This window comes from Uranotaenia lowii, chromosome 2 (genome assembly GCF_029784155.1).
Source record: "Uranotaenia lowii strain MFRU-FL chromosome 2, ASM2978415v1, whole genome shotgun sequence".
In the NCBI taxonomy this organism is placed as follows: domain Eukaryota; kingdom Metazoa; phylum Arthropoda; class Insecta; order Diptera; family Culicidae; genus Uranotaenia; species Uranotaenia lowii.
Genome location: NC_073692.1, coordinates 137,092,732 through 137,114,294, shown reverse-complemented (window position 1 = coordinate 137,114,294; position 21,563 = coordinate 137,092,732). Strand labels below are relative to the sequence as shown.

Genomic DNA, 21,563 nt, shown 5'->3' with positions numbered 1-21,563 from the left:
CTCAACTGACTGCGAGGAACGGTATCACCCGAAAACTTCCATGCTTCTCGGGAAAAGCTGAAGAATGGCCACTGTTCTTCAGTAGCTATACCTCTTCGACGGAAGCATGTGGATACAACAACGTTGAAAATCTTGTCAGGTTACAAGAAAGTCTAAGAGGAACAGCCCTGGAGAGCGTCCGCGGTCAACTTCTGTACCCTAAGTTGGTTCCAAAAATCATTAAAAAATTGCGGAAGTTGTACGGACGTCCTGAATTGCTGCTACATTGTTTCACGGATAAAGTACGGAAACTTCAACCTCCGAAAGCTGATAAGCTTTCTAGCTACATCCCCTTTGGCAATGCGGTCGAACAATTATGCAATCACCTAGAAGCGGCAGAATTACATGACCATATGAATAATCCAACGTTAATCCAGGACCTAGTCGGAAAACTGCCCGCCGGTGATAAGCGAGAGTGGGTTCGATATAAGAAACGGAAGTCGAATGTTAACCTGCGCACACTAACCAAATTTCTTTCAAAAATCGTTGATGAAGCTTGTGAAGCCAACGTTGAAGTAGAAATCTCCGGAGAAACTAAAACCACCTCTAGATCTAAGGGGGACGAAAGGGGTTATCTATTCAATCACGATCACTTCGACAGCGAAAGACCAACAAGCCAGAGTTTTGGTTCACAAAAACCCTGTAAAGTATGCAACCGTACTGATCACAGACTACGCTTCTGTGAGGACTTTAAGAAGCTATCGGAAGTCGAACGATTCGAGATAGTAAATAAATGGAAGTTGTGCCATATTTGCTTAAATGACCATGGTCGATTACCCTGCCGGTTTAACAAAATTCGATGCGACGTTGGTCAATGCCGGGAACGACATCATTCACTACTCCATCCGTCAGGAGAGACTGTAGCACTGAATACTCATTTTCCAAAAGTCGCTAACATTATGTTCCGTATGGTCCCCGTAATACTGACATTTGGGAACAAATCAGTCGAAACAATTGCATTTTTGGACGAAGGTGCTTCAGTCACTTTAATGGAAAAATCTCTTGCTGATAAATTATCCTTGAAAGGGGAAATGGAGCAGCTCACCATAAAATGGACAGCAGACATATCGCGGATAGAAAAAGAATCGATGCGAGCAAATGTGGAGGTATCTTCCACTTTAGATGGAGAAAAATGGTTACTACAAAATGTGCGAACCGTCACAGAGCTTCTTCTACCAGAACAGAACCTTGAAGTTGCAGATTTAATCAATCAATACAGCTTTTTGCGCGGGCTATCCGCGAAATCGTATGGAGGGAAACGCCCTGGTATTCTTATCGGTCTTAACAACCTCGATCTGATTGCCCCGATTGAAACTAAAGTTGGTAAAGCGGGTGAACCAATCGCAGTACGATCCAAGCTCGGATGGACAGTCTACGGGCCTGTCAAAGGTTACTCATCAGCCAAAGATGATGGTCATCTTCACGTTCATGTAGAACCGACAAACCAAGCACTTCATGATCTCCTTAAATTCCAATATACTTTAGAAGAATCTGTCTTCAAAAATCCCCGAGAATCGCTAGAAGACGAGAGGGCTCGGGAAATTCTCGAATCGACCACAGTTAGGATCGGCGAAAGATTTGAAACGGGCCTGATCTGGAAAACGGATGATCCACAGTTTCCTGACAGCTATTGGATGGCTTTGAGGCGACTGAGACAACTAGAATCTCGTTTCACTTCAAACCCGGAACTACATCTCAATGTCTGCAAGCAAATAGTAGATTATTTGCAAAAGGGTTATGCCCACGTTGCTACAGAAGATGAAATATCGAATACGGATCCCCATAAGGTTTGGTATTTACCTCTAAATGCAGTGTCTAGCAAAACTAAACCTGGTAAAATCCGACTAGTGTGGGATGCGGCCGCTAAGGTCCAAGGAGTATCACTAAATTCGCAACTCTTAAAGGGTCCTGACATGCTCGTATCTTTGCCGGCAGTCATTAACCGATTCCGCGAACGTCGAATAGCTTTCGGTGCAGACATTAAAGAAATGTATCACCAACTACAAATAAGAAACCAAGATAAACAGGCCCAACGATTCCTCTTTAGGAAACATCCCTCCGAACCGGTTCAGACTTATGTTATGGATGTCGCAACGTTTGGGGCAACCTGCTCCCCTTGCTCTGCCCAATACGTTAAAAATCTGAACGCCAACGAATTCGCCAAACGATATCCGGAAGCTGCATGTGCAATCATAGAAAACCACTATGTAGATGATTACTACGATAGTGTAGATTCATCCGACGAAGCCGTCGAACGAGTTGCACAAGTGCGCTATATCCACAGTAAAGGTGGGTTCGATATAAGGAATTGGGTCTCGAACTGTCAGGAGGTCCTCGATAGCATTGACGAAGTGAAAACAGACCAAAAGATCCACTTCAACCAGGACAAGCAAACAGAACATGAACGTGTATTGGGCATCATATGGAATCCTAAAGATGACGTCTTCTCATTTTCAACGGCTCATCGTCAAGACGTCCAAATGTATCTCACTGGAGAATCAAGACCGACGAAACGAATCGTAATGAGTTGCGTCATGGGATTTTTCGATCCATTGGGTCTGTTAACTCCTTTTACTGTACACGGGAAAATATTGATTCAGGACCTCTGGCGAACAGGATGCGAGTGGGACGAAAGTATAAATGATGAATCTTTCACAAAATGGAAACGATGGATTTCGCTCCTGCCTCTCGTAGAGCAAATCCAAATTAATAGATGTTACTTAGGAAATTTTCATTCAAAAAAGGTGGAATCAATTGAAATTCACGCCTTTTCGGACGCAAGCGAGCAGGCTTACGGGTGCGCTGTCTACTTTAGAGTTGCGACGTCTGATGGAGTCAAATGCTCTTTGGTGATGTCGCGAACTAAAGTCGCACCACTGAAACGAATTTCGATTCCTCGTCTGTAGCTCATGGCCGCCTTGCTAGGTGCTAAGTTAGTTAAAGTAGTTCGTCAAAATCATAGCCTAAAGGTTGAGCGCTGTATTTTCTGGACAGACTCTCAGACTGCGTTAAGCTGGATTCAGTCTGACCCTCATAAATACCAACAATTCGTTTCTTTTCGAATATCTGAGATACAAGAACTTACAAACATAGCCGATTGGCGCTGGATTGCAAGCAAACATAACATCGCAGACGTTTTGACGAAATGGGGAATGGGTCCCCCTTTAAATTCCAATAGTTCGTGGTTTAAAGGTCCCCAGTTTTTATACGAATCAGAATGTTCATGGCTTTCTGGAAATCAACAATCGCATAGTACACAAGAAGAAATGAAATCAGTGCTCGTGAATTTTCATGACGATATTACATGTAAATTCGCTATCAACGTGGAACAGTTTTCGAACTTAAGACGCTTATTACGTGTCATGGCAACTGTTTACAGGTTTATATGTAATCTACGACGAAAACACGAACGGAAGCCCATATGGTGCGCAAAGGCTGATAAGGAGCAAATCAAATTAATTCTTAAAGAACTTTCGACAGTTCTCCTTCCGATTCAACAGGAGGAGTTGCTGAAGGCGGAAACTTTTCTTTGGAAACATGTTCAGTTGGAAGCATTTCCCGACGAATCACACATCCTGTCTGAATTAAAAAATAGTAAAAACGACCACGCTAAACCCACAATTACCAAATCCAGTCTGCTTTATAAATTGACTCCTATTATGGACACCGATGGGATCATCCGTGTGGGTGGTCGCCTGGCATACGCAGAAGACATTCCTTTTGATAAACGCTTCCCGATTATTTTACCTAAAAAACATGCTGTTACAACTCTACTCATTCGAAGTTACCATGAGCGATATGGACACGCCAACCGAGAAACAGTGTTCAACGAGCTGCGGCAAAAGTTTTATATTCCGGGTATGCGCACGGCTATTCAAAATGTGACAAAAACATGTATGTGGTGCAAGGTGTATAGGTGTAACGCAGAAGTTCCCCAGATGGCTCCCCTTCCAATACAAAGGGTTACTCAACAGCTTGGTCCGTTTAGTGCAGTAGGAGTAGACTACTTAGGTCCACTAGAAGTGGCCATTGGAAGACGCAGAGAAAAACGATGGATCGCAGTTTTTACCTGTATGGCAATACGTGCCGTCCACTTAGAGCTAGTTTACAGTTTAACAACTGAATCCTGTCTCATGGCTCTGCGCAGGTTCATGTGTAAACAAGGAACTCCAACTGAATTTTTTTCAGATAACGGGACCAATTTCGTTGGGTCTTGGAATGAACTCCGTAAGAAAATTGCCTATGAATGTGCCGAAACCATCGTAGATTCTACAATCAAATGGAATTTTAACCCACCTGGCACCCCCCACATGGGTGGTATATGGGAGAGAATGGTGCGCTCTGTAAAGGAAGCATTAAAAGCCTTTGACGATGGGCGTAAACTCACGGACGAAATTTTAATAACTACATTAGCTGAGGCACAAGATATGATCAACATGCGTCCACTCACATACATGCCCCAAGGAGTGACAGAGGAGGAGGCACTTACCCCTAATCACTTTTTGCGCATCGTAAAAAGAGCCGACGGAAATCCCGTCGAGGAAACACAGCTTGCAGAGGCGCTCAGGAACATTTACAAACGTTCTCAATATTTGGCAGATAAAATGTGGCAGCGTTGGTACAAGGAATACCTGCCAACGATTAACCAGCGGACAAAATGGTACGAGGACCATCTACGAATCCGCAAAGGTGACCTAGTATGGGTCGTTAATAGTAAAGATCGGAAACAATGGGTGAGAGGTGTCGTCGAAGAACTATTTGAAGGACTTGACGGTCGCACTCGACAAGTCTTGGTACGAACAGCAAAGGGGATCAATCGCCGAGCGGTCGTGAACCTGGCCGTCTTTGAATTAGACATTGGAAGTAAGTCCGGTATTCCCGAGGCTCTACCGGAATTACAGGCGGGGGTGTTGACACGGCCAGAGCTACGTGAGCCATCTCCCAACTCTGTCGTAGGGGAATCAAAACAAACACGGTGATTGGAAAGGCAACGTTTGACAAGTGGCGGTTAAACGAGGCGACGAAAAGGTTTAGAATAGATAAGTGAAATTAAGACAGAAACGTGGTCAGTCAGTGAGCTCGATAAGCCAGTTATTTAAAAGGAATTAGATAGGGAATCCAGAAGTAGAAGGTATGTTTCCCAAATTAAATAGAATTAAATTGAATTAAAAGAAACATGCGCTAAGAAATTGTATATGCTCTAACAGGTTGTATACCGCAAAGTTGTGGTGATAAAATTGAGGTTACCTCAGATACTCAATCGGAATCGTTAGGACGATCAACACCTCATCTGAACCTATCGAAATAGGATCGTAAGTTAGAGCCGGATTAGAATTGTTTCCTAGTTTGTAAAAGCCCCTTTTTTATCTAGGTATGAGAGGTACCTATTCATTCGAGTGCAGGACATCAAGTGCTCAACCGACTAAGTGCACGATTGATTATTAAATCAAAAGTAAGTGGCCTCAAAAGTTTCACCTTAAACTACCTAACACCTTACTTTAAAACGATTAGGTCAATATCTATACCCGGAATTGATAAAGGGTAAAACAAAGAAAGGGGAAAAAGGTTCATCTAGTACCGAGATCAGGATCAGGAGTTATTGAAATACTAAAAATTTGTAAGTCCTTCATTATATTTTTTTTAAGATCATATGTTTATAAAATGTTGAATATATTTCAGCTTGAGCTGTCTAAAACTGCTATAAGAAACAGTGTTTATAAAATAGATCCGAAGAGTTTACGTAACATTTTTAAATAATTGTTACAAGTTTTGGGATAGCAGTTAGTGTCCAGGAACCCTTACATATTTATTCATTTGTAGATAGATTTATTCTTAACAATTACAAATATTGTTGAATTGGCTCAACACAATAAACGTGTAAGAAGATATATGCTAGGACTTTTTTCATTCGTGACCGATCACAGGTTATTCACGAAAACTTATCGACCTAGTTTTAAAATGTAGAGAAACTAGAATAAATTTCCTTCAAAATGAATCATGTGGTAAGAGGAAGCTTAAAATACGGATAATTTTTTGAAAATTTATCGTTTCTTTATCAATGATTTGAAAAAGTCTGCGGCTGAAAAATTTTACTTTAAAAAATTTGAAACTGATTCTACGTCAATGAAAAATGTGTCACTCAATATTAAACTTGGCATCGTTTTGGTGCTATATTTCTCTTAAATTTCAAAATTAGGCTTTTTCAAAATAATTTGTAGCTTGCTTTGAAAAACAATGAAAAATTTTCATTGCTAAAAAATGGTAATTTTAAATTTGGTACATAATATCCGAGATCTATAAACCTAACAAAAAGGTTGATGATCAAAGTTATTGGTAAGAAATTCCGTTGCTTTAACAAAAAAAAAATGCTAGCTAAACGGAATTTTACGAATCAAAGACCGCAAAGGTAAAAACTGGAATGATTTCTACAATTTTATCATTATTGAGTTGGTCGAAGTTTCGAGTTCTATTCTACCGAACATGGGATGAGTTAAAAATTCAAATTTACTCAGTAATTCTAGAACCAAGAAACCAACTGTATGTATGTATGTTGTATGTATGTATGTTGGACCCACCAGTGGCTGATAGGTCTTTCGACCCGAGTCGGTACGGGAAGTCTCGATCGCACATTCAAATATTGTTCATGCTTAACTCATCAACAATATTCGCAGCACAACCAAGGGGTCCGTTACCACTGGCTTGGGACAGGTTGGACACATCTCACTCCTTTCCAACTGTTCGAAACAAATGAAGAATCCTGGAAAGGATTCAAGATCCCAAATTTGCCGAGATACTCCGGCTGGCTTGAACCCACAATCCATTGTATATCAGTTTTCCGCTCGTGTGATGCCCTGTCCTACCCCACACGAATCCCAATTATAGAGTTAAGCTATTTCACTATTTTATTAAATGAAATTAAAAATGATCAATGCTCTGAGTTATACTTAGCTGATTTGATTCCTTTGTTGAACAAAACCTCTTCTTCCGCGACCTGCCACCGCCTTGAAGGAATCCAAGCAATCGACGGAAAAAAAACCTTCGGCGCTGGCACTCTTATTTCTCTACTTCACCTGGAGATATTTTCACTTTCGAAAAAGATAATGAAATTTCTCTATTTTCAACACATTTTCAAATTAACTTTGTCCAAATCTTCAATTCAAATCGAACAAAATTCCTCCCTAGATCTGAATAGACATCTTCACTTGACAAATCAACAAAACGTGCACGGGTTGAAATCTATCTAACCAACACACCAAGAATTTTTATTACTTTTAAGTTAATTATTCACTACAATGACTTTCTTCGAAATAAATCTTAATACAAAAAACAAAAATGTAATTTAAGGACTGCCGAAGAAAAATGCTGCCGCGAAAAAAAACTACCGTTCTCGAGCAAGGCCAACTTTGCTATCTCTAGAACCAAGAAACCAACTGAACCAAAAATTCCTGATTTTTTGGAGGAATTTCCGACTATTTCCGACTATTTATATCATTTTTATTATTTTATCGATGGATTTTGAATCCCGACCTTTCCCCTCATTTTCTGGCTTCCCCGAATAAGTGGCCACCCTGGAATTTCATATTTTTACAATTCCCCAGCGATTCAACTATGTTACACACGCTAGTTGTGTCGTATTTTTGACTTGTTCAATAAGGATTTCGTTCATTTTCACGAGAACTGTAAATATCATAGCCTAAAGTAAATGCGTAGTATGGCACATTCTACCGTGACGTGAATTCACTTTTCCGGACTTTTCATTCATTGAATATCCTTTGAAATGAATACAGTACCGTTCATAGATGTATAGAAATTGGAAGCACGCGCACTGTCACTTCGACTTTGAACTTTCATAACTTTTTACTCTACTCCAAGGTTGCGAAATCTCATGAGATTGAGATTTTTTTGAGTGAGATTTTCCCTTTTTGAATCTCAGTGTGAGGCTAGGTAATCTCATCGTGAGTATCACAAACGGTTCTTGTCTTGAATGTCAACGCTTTCTCAGACTGAGAATCACGAGCAGAAAAACTACTTTTTGGAAGGCAGAGATGCCATGGAATAATATTTGTGCAAGCTCTTGAACAATGAAACAAGTTTTATAGTTCAGAAAAAGCTGAACATACCACGACTTTTTAAAAACTGTCAGTTATACTTGATGAATGTTAAAGGCCAGTTATACTTTTTTTAAACATTTTTATAGAGAACATACTATTAAAAGCTCAGTACAATCAGGTTGATGATAAGAATTTGTTTTTTTTTATTTATGTCTTAAGCAAAGTTGCGAAATCTCGTTCAGTTAATATTTTATCGAGTGAGGTTCTTCCTTTTTGAATCTCAGTGTGAAACGTTAACGTTGATTGTGAATGAAAGTTTTGATTTTAAAACATTTTTCTGAAGAATGTATTATCATGACTTGTAAGAATCTGATTATAATATTTATGTCTTAGTTTAATGAAAGTTTTACAGAATGAGCAAAAAGTTTTTATGACCAAATATGTTGATGAGTCTCGCTCGTATTCAGAGGATTTAAGACATGCAAGTTATGAAATTTTATTTCCTACAGTAATGTACTTTTAAATCTCTTAAAAACGTTGATGCAAAGGTTTGCAATCATGGAAAAGAACCGCAAACATTGAAACGCCCAAACTCAAAATTCTTCAAAAAACCCCCAATGGCTTAATGTGCTTACCAGGAAAAAACATCTCAAATCTTCTGGACATTACAAGAAACTATAAAAAAATATAGCAAAATCTGAATTGCTAAATTTTTGATTATTATAAATATTAACACAAGAAGTACCGCAAAGACAACTAAGCTGGGAAACACTAAAATTCAGAATTAAAATTATAAGGATCCACCGGGCCTAATTTTACTAATTTAGTATCTTTGAATTACCGAAAGTTTTTTTGTCAATTTTGCTGAAAAAAGTTTTATGATTTTATTTATAGCATTCGAGCAATGCTTTGCTTTTACTTGTAGCGACAACCTTAAAAACGAAGTTTAAATTTATAGGTAGCTATGTAGAGTTTTAATATAAATGAAGAAAATAGTTTCTTAATCTTCCAAACAAATTAAATTTTAAAATTTTAAAAATTAAAAAAAGATTGTTACCAACAAAAAACCATTCCAATTAAAACGCATGGCATCCCAGCTTATGCAACCGGCTGGAATCGACCACATATGAAAAGCATTTATGAACCAAATAAAAAGTAATAAAGAAATATAAAAATTTTCCCTTTCACATGAAAACGGCGGTTTGTAGCTTCTATCCTAACGGTTAATCTTTTTTATTTCAATTTAAAAAAGGCGTTTTAATGATTTTTTATGCATTTTAACGATTTTCTTTTTTACGAGAAGGAAAGCCGGTTTTATTTGCACCGGCTCACAGATCTTTTTAAATATTATCTCGACTCGCGTGATGTTTGAAATTCCCTGTGGGAAATTTCTGAAGTAGAAAACATGATCGTTGCACCAAAAAGAAGGATATGATTCATACCAGCCTATCTAATGTCCGATAAATTCACTTTTCTATTAAGAGCGTTTCCAGAAGATTTATAGAATTCTAAATAGAAAAAAGAATATGACAGAAATAATAATGTGCCATTGAATATTAAGATTGTTCAAATATTATTGTACTACCATTTGGAGTAATTGTAAAATCGCTTCTTTTGTAAAGCGGCCTTACTTCTAATTTTTTGATTATTATCTTATGAGCTTTTAGACACATGCATCAGAAATGAATTGTTCTTTAATTATCATAGCTGGATTTTTAAACGATTTTTGAGTTCATTTAAAAATGCCCTTTAAAAGAAATTCGTGAAACCCTTGGAAAAAAACACTGTTCAATTTTATTAAAATGGCTAGTTTAGACTGTTAATTGATCATTCATAGCCTAGTACATCATTTTGAAGTGGTTTTTGTGAAATCGGGAATGTTAAGATTGGTTTCGAAAATTGGTTTTCTCTACGGTTGTTCCGGATCTTTTACAGTCTCTAAGTGACTATTACTGTCAAAAATTCGGCAGAAAATTGCACTACCAATGAGTAGTTTGGAACAGAGAAGGGATGTCAAGGACCAAAGACGTTCAAAAAAAGATCGTTTGAAAAGAGATTTAAATAAAAGTTGAAACAAAGGACAGCTTATCACTGTCATCACGGCTTCTATTTTTTCATTTAGTTGATATAAAAAAGTAGGTTTAAATTCTGAAGTATAGATGCATATTTGTTAGAATACATGATCTTTATAAATATTTCCAAATTAAGATATCTTTCACTCGTACACAACATGCTCTGAAGAAGGGACCGCATGAAATTTGATGACTGTGGTCATATTACAGTTCAACATATGGTTTTTTTTTGTATGTCAACTGCCGAGGAAATACAAAAAAAAACCTAAAAAAATCTGAGTTTTGACCTTTTTTTTGTAAAAATGTCAGCCCTTGAGAGTTAATGCAAATATCGATTTTTCTATTAATGTATTCTATGCTTTGCTAACTAAGCATATTTTACTGATTTCAAATAGCCAGAAAATCGATTAGAAATGTTGTCAACGACTGAATTTTATATTTTTTTATTTAAGTCGTCTTGACTATGAAATTATGTTATAAATTGTTTAGTACCAAAGCGCCGTATTTGCAAATAATATTATAAAATTAAAGTGTTGTTCTCAACATTTATAAGGTAGTGTGTTGTGTACATAGACATTTTTAAAACATAAGTACCACGAGCTTTAACACTTTCGTTATTAAAAAGTTTCAATAAACTACAATCATTAAAGCGCTCTTATTTGTTTTATATCAAAGAGTTTGGAGTCGTTCAACTTGGCGTGTCGCTAGTGTGAAAAGCTAATCACAGTATATGATACATTCAAATATTCCATAGATTCGTTACAAATTTAACTGTCGTCGAAAAATAGTAAGGGAAAAAGTGGGGAATATAGCTGAAGATTTCTCTAATGGGATTCTGGATTTCTGATTTTTTTCTAGATGTGATGCTCAGTGAATTTCGTTTGACATCGAAGGCTTTGAGTATCACAACGAAATTCATGGTGCTGCCTAATTGATACTCATCACGGTGAGTATCAATTTCAAATGATTATCTGAAATCTTGCAACACTGCTCTACTCTGATGATATTTTTTGTGCAATTGATAGATCAACTATCACGCTATTGTATCACAAAATTTGTGATACAGTTTGTGTGGCCTGAGATACACCAATTCTACGAAAATCGGACTTTTTGGACTTTTACCATTCAAACTGTAATATCTCAGAAACTACGCACAGCTTTTTATTGAAATTTTACAGAGTGATTGTCGATGTTCCAATTTCTATACAATTATGAACGGTACTGTATGATTTGGTCATTCAAAAATTTGAGGTGTTTGTGTTGTGCTGCGATCGATTACTTTTTTGACATGAATTCACACTAGCATTGATCATTTTGTGACGTAAATTTACTCATTCGCGCTGTTGTAACTTAGGTGTTATATAGTGTTTTAGAATTTCTTTTCATTTTGAAAAAGAATCTATATCCTTTTTTAAGAACATGTCAAAGTTTCCTTGTAGAATTTTGAAGTTTACTTTTTTGTGGCGTGAATTCACTTTTTGATCGCTTTTTAGAACAACTCTATTCAAAAAATTCTTTATTTTACGCAAAAAAGCAGTATTTGTTGGCTTCAACACGTCTTATGAAAATTGCGAAAAAAAATCTATCCATATACAGTAAGGTTTTTTAACGCGGTAATACGTATCGCTTAAAAAAATCCGAGTAAAAAAACCATTTCCGAAAACGACGTTAAAAAACCTTGCTAATTGCGGAAAACCGTGTAAAAAAACTTGAACTGGGACAGGAAGGCCTGACATGATCGACATGATATGACATTGACAATGACATGATAATGACATTGAGACCTAAGACATGAGACCTGAGGCAAGAGATATGAGACCTGAGATCAGAGAAAAAAGACATAAGACATAAAAATTGAGACTTGAGACCTGAGACAAGAGACTTGATACCCGAGACATGAGACCTGAGACTTAAGACTTGAGACCTGAGACCTAAGTTTAAGCAATAAGAGACCTGACCTCAGACCTTAGACCTGAGACCAGACAAGAGACTTGATACCCGAGACATGAGACCTGAGACTTAAGACTTGAGACCTAAGACCTAAGTTTAAGCAATAAGAGACCTGACCTCAGACCTTAGACCTGAGACCAGACCTGAGACCAGACCTGAGACCTGAGACCTGAGATCTAAGACTTGAGAGCTGACCTGATACCTGAGATATGAGACATTAAACCTGAGACAAAGGCTACTCATGTCTCATTTCTCAGGTTTCATGTTTAATGTCGCATGTCTCATGTCTCTGGTCCCATGTCTCAAGTCTGATCTATCATGTATCATGTCTCATGTCTAATGTCTCATGTCTCATATCTCATATCTCATGTCTCGTGACTCATGTCTCAAGTATCAGTTCTCAAGTCTCATGTCTCTTGTCTCAGGTCTCAGGTTTCAGATCTCATGTCTCAGGTCTCATGTCTCAAAAAGATTCTAAGTGTTTTCCTTTGAAAAGGACTTCGAATATTTTCTCTCTCCGCGCAAAAAAAACCTTACTGTATTTTTAATTAGTCTTTTTTATATTGTACACTTTTTACATATGTAAAAAGGAATATTCAAAATCATTCAAAACATGTCCTAAAATTCCATATAAATTCAGGATCGTTGCGCGCCATTTGCCCATTATCCGATTGGGCTCAAATTTTATGTGTGACCTACTGAAGTATACCAATGATCGATTTTAGCATGAATCGTTTAAGATTGTCGAAACTCGACTGATTTGGGGAACGCTAGGCTTCACACTAAAAATTAACAAATATAAAAAGTTTATACAACTCCAATAAAAACGAATGCTTAGCGGCCCCTTAGAGTTAACCAAATGATCTGAAATTTTACTTGTGGCCTTTTAGCACCCGAGGTTTTTATTTCAGAACATTTCCCCATTTTGACCATCCTATTGAAAAGTTACCAGTATTTTTTCAGCACGTATTCGGGCCGGAAAAATCCGGGCAATTTTATACAAAATACTGGCAAAACCCGGGCAACTGATTTTAAAATTGACGACCAAAAATTTTTGTCAAAACCCAGAAATTACTCACCAAAAATCAAGAAAAAAAATTTGTACATCAAAATTTATCGACAGATTTTGAATCGTATTTCATACTTCCAATTTTTAAGCTTGCTCAAAAAATTTCATTTTGCAGGCATAAATAAAAAAAAAATAATAACAAAATTTGGTTTTTTTATGATTGATTTGCCAAATAAAGTAAATAAATCCGGGCAAAATTCGGGCATTTTTCAATAAAATCCAGGCAACTGGTCCGGACCGGACTGTTCCCAAATTTTGTATCAAATATCCGGGCAAACCCGAATAAAACCGGACAATCTGACAACCTTATCCTATTGTGTACCCTTTTTTGCATTGCACAAAATAGCAGATTTGCTTAAAATTTCAAAATATCATAAATGTTATGCAGATTATGCAAGAAATATTTCTGTGTTCTCCACTTAGTATGCCAACCTGTGAAGTTGAGCAACCCGAAAGTAAACCAAACAAATATAAAAATAAAAATCTGCCTCCTGTGAGAATCGAACTCACGACCGCTGGTTTACAAGACCAGCGCTCTGCCTTCTGAGCTAAAGAGGCTCCGTTGATATTCGATTCGTACATCTCTCGATGTTCTCGATTTCTATCACTTGGAATTTAAATCCGTTTAAAAATAGAAGAAGCCTTTTACCTTTTTCGTTGAGCTTTATTCCGGTGCGTCTTCCAGAAAAAATCCAGGCTCCAAAGATCCATAATGGTACTTATTTGCATAATTTTGCTTTCTTTTCCCCTTTCCAATCTGGCAAAGCGAAAAGTGTGAGACGATATTTTCAATGCATCTATTTTTACGGAAAAGTGGGAATTCATAATGGGGCCCCAATTCGTATTGCTTAAAGTTTTACTTTTACAAAATAATACATTCTGCAAGCCAAAGCGTTTTTTTAAGAATTGATTTTTCAATAAATTTTTTACTCATGTGTTGGTGGTTTTAATAATAAGATGTTTAGTTAAATTTTCAAAAATTTTGGGAAACTGTGGACTACCACATCAAAACTGCAATTATTCTCTTAACCTAATTTCAGAATTCGCTGAGTTATTTATTTAAAGTGATTTTAGTTGGGGGAATGAAAAACAGACTTGTCTTTTATATCAGTTTGATAGTTTTGATGCGAAAATGTTCTGGGTTCTTTAGATATTTTAGACGTGACCCATAATTATCCGTAAATTATAATTTCCAATTCGATGGCGTTTGAGTTATTTGTTGATGTTTCATGACAAATTCACCTTCTTTGTGAAAGATCAAGGCCAAATTATGATAATTGACGAGTTGAATCAAAGCATCACTTAAAATCTAGGAATAATTGAAGAGGGCAATGGCTTATACCATTTCTTCAATAGAAATAGAGAGGTTCAAAATTTAGTTTACTGGTCTGGTTAATTTTTCTTTTTTATAAATCTATATGTTAAACATTTCATTACAATTTTTTTTCGGAGCAGACGTGCCTAACACATCTGAAAAAGGCGACAACCCTACCTCAAGAACCCGTTTTGTGAGAAAACGTACAGATTTGCACAAAAACAAACGTTATAAAACATGACCGCTGCTTATGTTAACCAGTTTGATGGTTCCACTTCTGAATGGATCAAGTTCAATATCATTCCGCGTTTAGCCATGATACTGGACCGTCGGTTTTGTTTGTTTTTGTTGCTGCTGGTGGTAGCAAGTTACGCCATTCGTAAGAATTTTGTTTACTACATATAATTCGGTGGAAATTTTTAATGGAGATTGTGTACCCCAACAGCTCATCTGGAGGATGAACTTCCGACAAATAGTGGGAGTGTTTTCTTCACTAAGAGAATTCCAAAAAGCTATTATCAACGGTCTAATTTAGCCGATTGTCACGCACGGTTTCACGAACGAAGAGTTGACCGATACCAGACCGCCGTCTTCGGAGGAGTCAAGGCCAATGAAACGGAGTTCCCACACATGGCAGTACTAGGATGGAGTGATGAGGCAGGACAGGTGCAGTGGCAGTGCGGGGGATCATTAATTACCAAGCGTTTTGTCCTCACAGCTGCCCATTGCGTTCAAAATGGAGGGTAAGGTTTTCAAGAGTTTAAGTACAGATGTTAAGATTACTAAAGTTATTCATTATCTAGCATAAGTCCTGATGTGGTTAGATTAGGCGATGTTAACCTAGCATCAACTGAGGATGATCAATACGGCCAGCAGTTTATGATCAAAGAGATAACAAGACATCCGCAGCATGTCTTCAAAGAAAAGTATTACGACCTAGCTTTGGTGGAGTTGGAGAAAGACGTGACGTAAGTTAAAAGAAACGGTATACTCAAAACAAGAAAAGTAACTGTACTAAATGTTCATAGATTAACACCGGGTGTATGTCCAGCGTGTATTTGGCCCGATCAAGTCTACCCCTACGAGTCGTTTGAAGTTGCCGGATTTGGAGCCACCGGATTTGCGGAAGATAACAGTCCAAATTTATTGAAAGCCAGAATCGAACCAGTTGACCAGAACAGTTGTACCACAGCATTTCCTGCCTCGCGAGGTTTGCCTCGTGGAATCGTAGACGATCAGCTGTGTGCCGTTGGGAAAAATAGCGACACCTGTCCTGGAGATTCTGGGGGCCCTTTACAGACAACACTTCACACGTATCATCACAAGGTCGCAACTCTTGTAGGAATCACGTCGTTCGGTAGCGCTTGTGGATTGGGATCCTTCGGAGTTTACCAGAAAATAGCACCTTACGTAGCGTGGATGGAATCGGTTGTTGGAGAACCGTTGGATCCTTTGTGTAAGCTTGAGTGCTCATCCTCTGATTAACAATACTCAAACAAAGATACTATCTTTCCAGCTTGTGTCAAAAACTACGAATCTTACCTTGCTCAAGAGCAAATCGGTAACGAGTATGAAGCCGTTGATACCTATTACAGTCGAGTTTACCTGCACTGGCGAAATGAACAGGATTCTCCATCCTGTGGTGGAACTTTAATCGATTACAATACTGTTGTGACATCGGCCCATTGCACTTTCAACTCCCGTGGTGAACAACCCTCACATGTTTCGATCATTGGACAAAAAACTCAAATCATCAAGATTCAACGGCATCCAAAATTTGAGTTTGGCAGTTTCTACAACGACATCGCGTTGGTACGTCTTGGAAAGTTCTTAAGAAAAACCGAAATTGTGGTCCCAACATGTTTACCCTATCGCAGCGTTTTCGATTCTCACGTACCTCAAAACAAATCTGCCTCAATAAGGCTACCAAAATCCGGAATATCCCCAAAACAACAAATCTATCTGGGAGTTAAAGGCGACTGCAACAACGAATACATAGCCAAACTGCCAAGGTATGCTGAAAAACTTCCCCGAGGTTTGGGCAAATCTCTTCGATGTTACGAAGTCGATTACGAACTGGTTCCGGGAATAGCTGAGGTAAGGTCTTCTTTCCTTAAAAAAACAGCTTAACACCAATCATTCTAACATTTACAGATAGACAAGGGAGGTCCACTGCTCAGTGGAGATGAATCCGTAATCTACGGACTCAACGTGTACGGTGAAGATGGCGGCTCATACAACCCGTTGATAACCATAGGACTGGAACGTTACATTCCGTGGATTGAACAGTTCGTGTTGGAGCGATACAACTATCCGGCACATGATTCTGATTCGGTTGAATTTCAAGAAACCGCGCTGTATGAAGGAAGCCGTTGCATGACCAACGATAGGCGGAATGGGAAATGTCGCTTCGCGGCTCAGTGTCGCTGGGAGATAGAACGGTACAAGTATGGTTTGGTGCGACCGATGATGTGCGGATATCAGGATCATAAGGTCGTCATTTGTTGCCCTCGACGGTAATTAAGAGACGGGGACTTCAGGGTAGTTTTGATCGGATCCTAATTAAAACATCGGCTCTATAAAATGAAACTTAACATTGTTAGTAAAAATAAACGAAAAAAGCAAAATGGAAACAAGGTGTACAGTCTGTTTAATAAGAACGTGGTTACAATTTCTTGCGACCGGTAAAGTATAATGGTGTATTTTTTTCTCACACAGAAGGATGCATTGTCCTTCATGCTTTGTAAAATGAATCTTCTGACTACTGTTTTCAATATGTTTTCAGCTTTTTTCCAAAATGAGTACCGCGTATTCATTCCTTAAACTAAAAATTTTTCTCATGAAAAGGCCTTGAAACGAGACTGGGGCAGAAAAAGATAACATATTCTGCTGATTCCTCCGAATCTACGCATTCTGGGCAATATGGCGAGGCGAGCTGATAAGCTTAAACCGATGAAGGTATTGCTTGAAGCACACATGACCCTGAAGGAACTGTGTCAGGTAGAAGTTGACCTCTTCATACTTCCGATTTACCCAGTCTGAAAGTCACGGGTTGAGCTTTACGCACTCCTCCGTCATAGTTATGTCGATGGGAACCTCGATGACAAAAGCTGCATCTCCTGATATGATCCTGTATGCACAGGAAACTCACATAGCTATCAGCCGATATGCGCTCCGTAATTTAGCTTTCTACCTCTGTGGCGAATCTCCAGGCCGCTCCTCCGTATCATAGTTTCGAAAGTGCTACGCTCGCAAAGAGACGTCTCTTGCTACACTTTGGACCATGGCAGTTCGGCATAATCCAGGCTAATGAATCGAAGCTTTTAATTCACTCCCACAACAGTAGATATTTGACATGCGCACCACAACTTAAGTGATTGTCGACCATTACTTCGGTGTATTTCAGCTGCTGATTCGAAGATATCGTGTGTCCTCCAACAGTAATCTCCATGTGCATCACAATTCTTTTGTTGGTCACGAGCAGAACTTCTGTTTTTGGTAGGCTATCTGAAGCTTGAATCCCTCCATCCAGATGCCAACCCGTTCTACGGAGGCCATTGTAAGGTCTTCTATCTCCTCGATTGTTTCACCGGTGATCATGAGGACGATATCGTCTGCAAATCTGACTATCTGTACGCCTTTTGGTAGTTTCAGCGTTAACACCTCTTTATACACGGCATTCCAAAGCACAGGTCCGAGTATAGAACCCTGTGGAACACCCACTGTTAGGGCAGAAGATCGTAACCCAGTTTCTGTTTCGTACGTCTCGATTTTCGAAGAAGCTTCCTATTTTCCTGCAGAGTGTATTGGGAACACGCATCCTGTGATACGCTTTAGCAATAGTTTCCCAGCTGGCATTATTGAAGGCATTCTTAACGTCGATTGTCACACTTGTCCGCGGCAATCTGGATGTCATTCATATCTGAGTTTGAAACCTCGCTTGCAGGATCAGCAAACGGAACAGTCATTATACCATATGTAGAACAACATCAACCCTCCGTATCTGTTCATCGAATCGCTGATTCCAAACATGACCCGCTTTAGGCCGTAAAGACTAAATCGGGTGACTGGTTCGGATGTGTGTTCTGGTGTTGACATTTCGGATGACCGCTCGAATTGGGGTTGTTGAGGTCAGATACATGGACTAGCCGTTTAAATGTAAGTTCAGGCTCTGGGGGGTTCTCATTGGGCTTCTCGATTGTGTGGCACGACGCATTCCTGAGCAGGTCTGTAATCAATTTTATTTCTTCTACGTTTTGGAAGACTTCAATTAATTGGAAACGAAAACATCGTTACACAAGACCTCGCGTTGACCGTGACCGGTTCATAGGTAGGATTCGCCCTATATAGCTTCGGTTGCTTGCTGCCATGGATGCTGTTTTGCTGTGGAGTACTGGGGATCGTAAATACCATCTAAACTACTACTTTGACAGAATTTTTGCATTCATCGCTGCTGTATTCACGCCCTTGTCACGTCGAAGCTTGTACAACTTTTGACTGGTGTGTGCTACAGCAATTACCTAATACTGCTTAAACTGCTCAAAAGCCTCATGATACACGATCATGTGGTGGATAATATCGTCGATGAAGGTGACGAATCCATCAAGCGTTGAAACATCTACACCCACATTGAAGCATTGTGAAAGCTGTTGGTAGATAGATTAGAGTTTGAGTTATATTGTGTATTTTGTCGCCAACCATCTACTAAAATGCTCTAAAACCAATGTTTTCTGACCAGACTTTGTGGTTCAGAAAATTTACCCATTCCTTATCCTCGGAATATTTACAACTACTATTTTTGTTTTCTTTAAAATATAGTTTAAACGTTTTTTTCCGATACACAGCGTTAATTATAACATAACAACCCTAAGATGAAGACTTCTGATATTATTGATGTATTATCGATATACAGTAGGAAAACTATCGATTCTAAGTAGTTGCCTTACAAAGAAGTCCAAAGGGACAACGTAGGATTCCCCACCGCCGGAGAGTATCTGTATCGAGGTATGCTCGTAGGATGCGTAGTATGCATCGATCTCAAGGTTGGAGCTGCAAAGATAATAATTTACCATCTACTCAGTGGATGCCTTGGGAAAGCTGCGAACGTGAGTTGAATATGCACCACCCGTTGAGTATCTGAGAAGTGTCGTTTCTCAATGATAGAAGCTGATGGAACCGGACTGATCTTCCTCGCAGTGGAGATCGCAGGTAATAGGGTTGTTTTATTGACGGGATATACCCGTGGAGTAGAGTGCCTAAACAACGCCGGGCAAGTCATTCTAGTCGGTGTAGCATGACATCTTCGTCGGGAATCATCAGGGTCGACACGTGAATGATGATGATGTTGATGGCCCACCTCCACCACTCCCCCGTACATGGGACTTGGGCTAGTTATCTTTTAAGATATTTGATAGTCTTTAGCCAATGTTCAATTTATTGTCCGCTTTGAATTGCTTTATTCACTTTTGTTTTGCCCATGTATGTACGTCCATCCTTTTTATATTTGCTGTTCGTGCTACTACTGTCTTTAAATCAATTTTGGAACAGGGACCATCTGGGAAAAGGGTTATTTTGGGATACATCCCGCCCACAAGTCCCGCGCCTGTGTTGTGAAACCAGGATAAGATGCTCTCGTCCAGCCCATGACGGGCCAATGTGACAACCACCGAGTCTTTGTTATGAGAGGTTATGAACTGAGTCGCCAGGAGGAGTGGTTGATGTGTTAATCTACGAGTCATTACGAAGAGTGGTCAGATCTCAGGTCGTTTGAAGCGAGGTCTGGCCCAAGTCGTTAAATGGTCGAATTTGAGCGTGGGTTATTACGAGCAGAGGTCGATTCTTGAATCGTCAGAGGAGAGATCAGGGCGCAAGTCGTGAAAAGGGGACGTATTGCTTCAAGTTGTTTCGCTAACGAGGTTTAGGATAGTTTAACGATAGTTCGAGGTGAGGTCAGAGGACCCACGTGGACATTAGAGAGTAGATGATATACGAGGAGTATATGATGTATCTTCCTATTGCGCACATGAACTGCAACGAGTTAACGAAGATTTACCACCAGGGAAACTTACAAGAAAAGGAACTACCTAAATGCGCTACTTTATTGGATCCAGGCGACTGCTTGTTTACATCATTTACTGAAAGACTTAGTTAAGTTATTCATTCGACCACTGGTGTCATGTTTTCAGGCATGTTTTTCAGTCATTCATTGTAAATTAACGTCATTCGTGGTAATTTTCCTGCTGATGAGAATAATACTGCGTATAAAATTTAAAAAAAAATTAATCTTTTACATATAGAGACAAATTTAGCAACAGAGCCACACACTGAACCCAAATTCACTCTTAAAATACACATGATTTTTCACTTAAAAACAAGGATCCAGTGATTTTCTTCCATTCAAATGCGACATATACATTTCACTTGGCAGTCACTTAAATTTCAAGTGAATTCATCCACATTCACTTCAGTCGTCACTTGAATTTGAAGTGAGAAAATATATTCACTTCCCCATCACTTGAATTTCAAGTGAATGTCGGGTTGTAATTATGTTTATTTTCAAAGTTCAAAATGGCAAATGCTAAAGAGCAGCGTTTAAAGCTTATGCTGGATTAGGATTTTCCCAATCCTTTACTAGGCTATTTTGGCGGTAGTTTGTATTAAACGTGATGTAAGAAAAAGTTATTTAAAGGTGTTATCATGTTTCAGCTTGTGGGTTGGACTGGACAGATTTTCTGGTTTGCAGCTAGTGCAGATTTAGAAGTCGCACTAGCCGCAGTAACCGATCTGCCTTGGGATTACGAAGGAATTTTCCAATCAATAAATGTATGGCGAAAGCGTAATGTAAGTATTTGAAATCGAAGTGGTGTTCTGTAAATTTTCTTTTATTTAAAAACGCGAGAGATAATTAACTAGAAACTTACTTAGAAATTCAGATAAATTTCACTCGAACGTCATTGTGTAATTCACTTGACCGGTCACTTAAGTGAATTAACTTGACCCATCACTTAAAATTCAAATTAAATTACGTATGGCGAGAATTTACTACAGATGTCACTTATTTTTTAAGT

At 38.7% G+C, this 21,563-nt stretch overlaps 2 protein-coding genes and 1 non-coding gene across 18 annotated transcripts in view; 1 reads left to right on the top strand and 2 right to left on the bottom strand.

Annotated features, from left to right (window-relative positions):
* Positions 1 to 21,563, bottom strand: part of LOC129742161 (sodium/hydrogen exchanger 7) — a 301,385-nt gene that overhangs the window by 242,197 nt on the left and 37,625 nt on the right. The gene's annotated exons all lie outside the window — the stretch shown is intronic.
* Positions 13,667 to 13,739, bottom strand: Trnat-ugu (transfer RNA threonine (anticodon UGU)). The gene has a single exon. It is a non-coding gene; the product is annotated as a tRNA-Thr (tRNA).
* Positions 14,793 to 17,127, top strand: LOC129742163 (polyserase-2-like). The gene is made up of 6 exons (XM_055734018.1): positions 14,793 to 14,875; positions 14,942 to 15,239; positions 15,300 to 15,464; positions 15,525 to 15,952; positions 16,013 to 16,593; positions 16,651 to 17,127. The coding sequence occupies exons 1-6, from the start codon at positions 14,812 to 14,814 to the stop codon at positions 17,014 to 17,016; spliced, it is 1,902 nt and encodes a 633-aa protein (XP_055589993.1). The 5' UTR covers positions 14,793 to 14,811; the 3' UTR covers positions 17,017 to 17,127.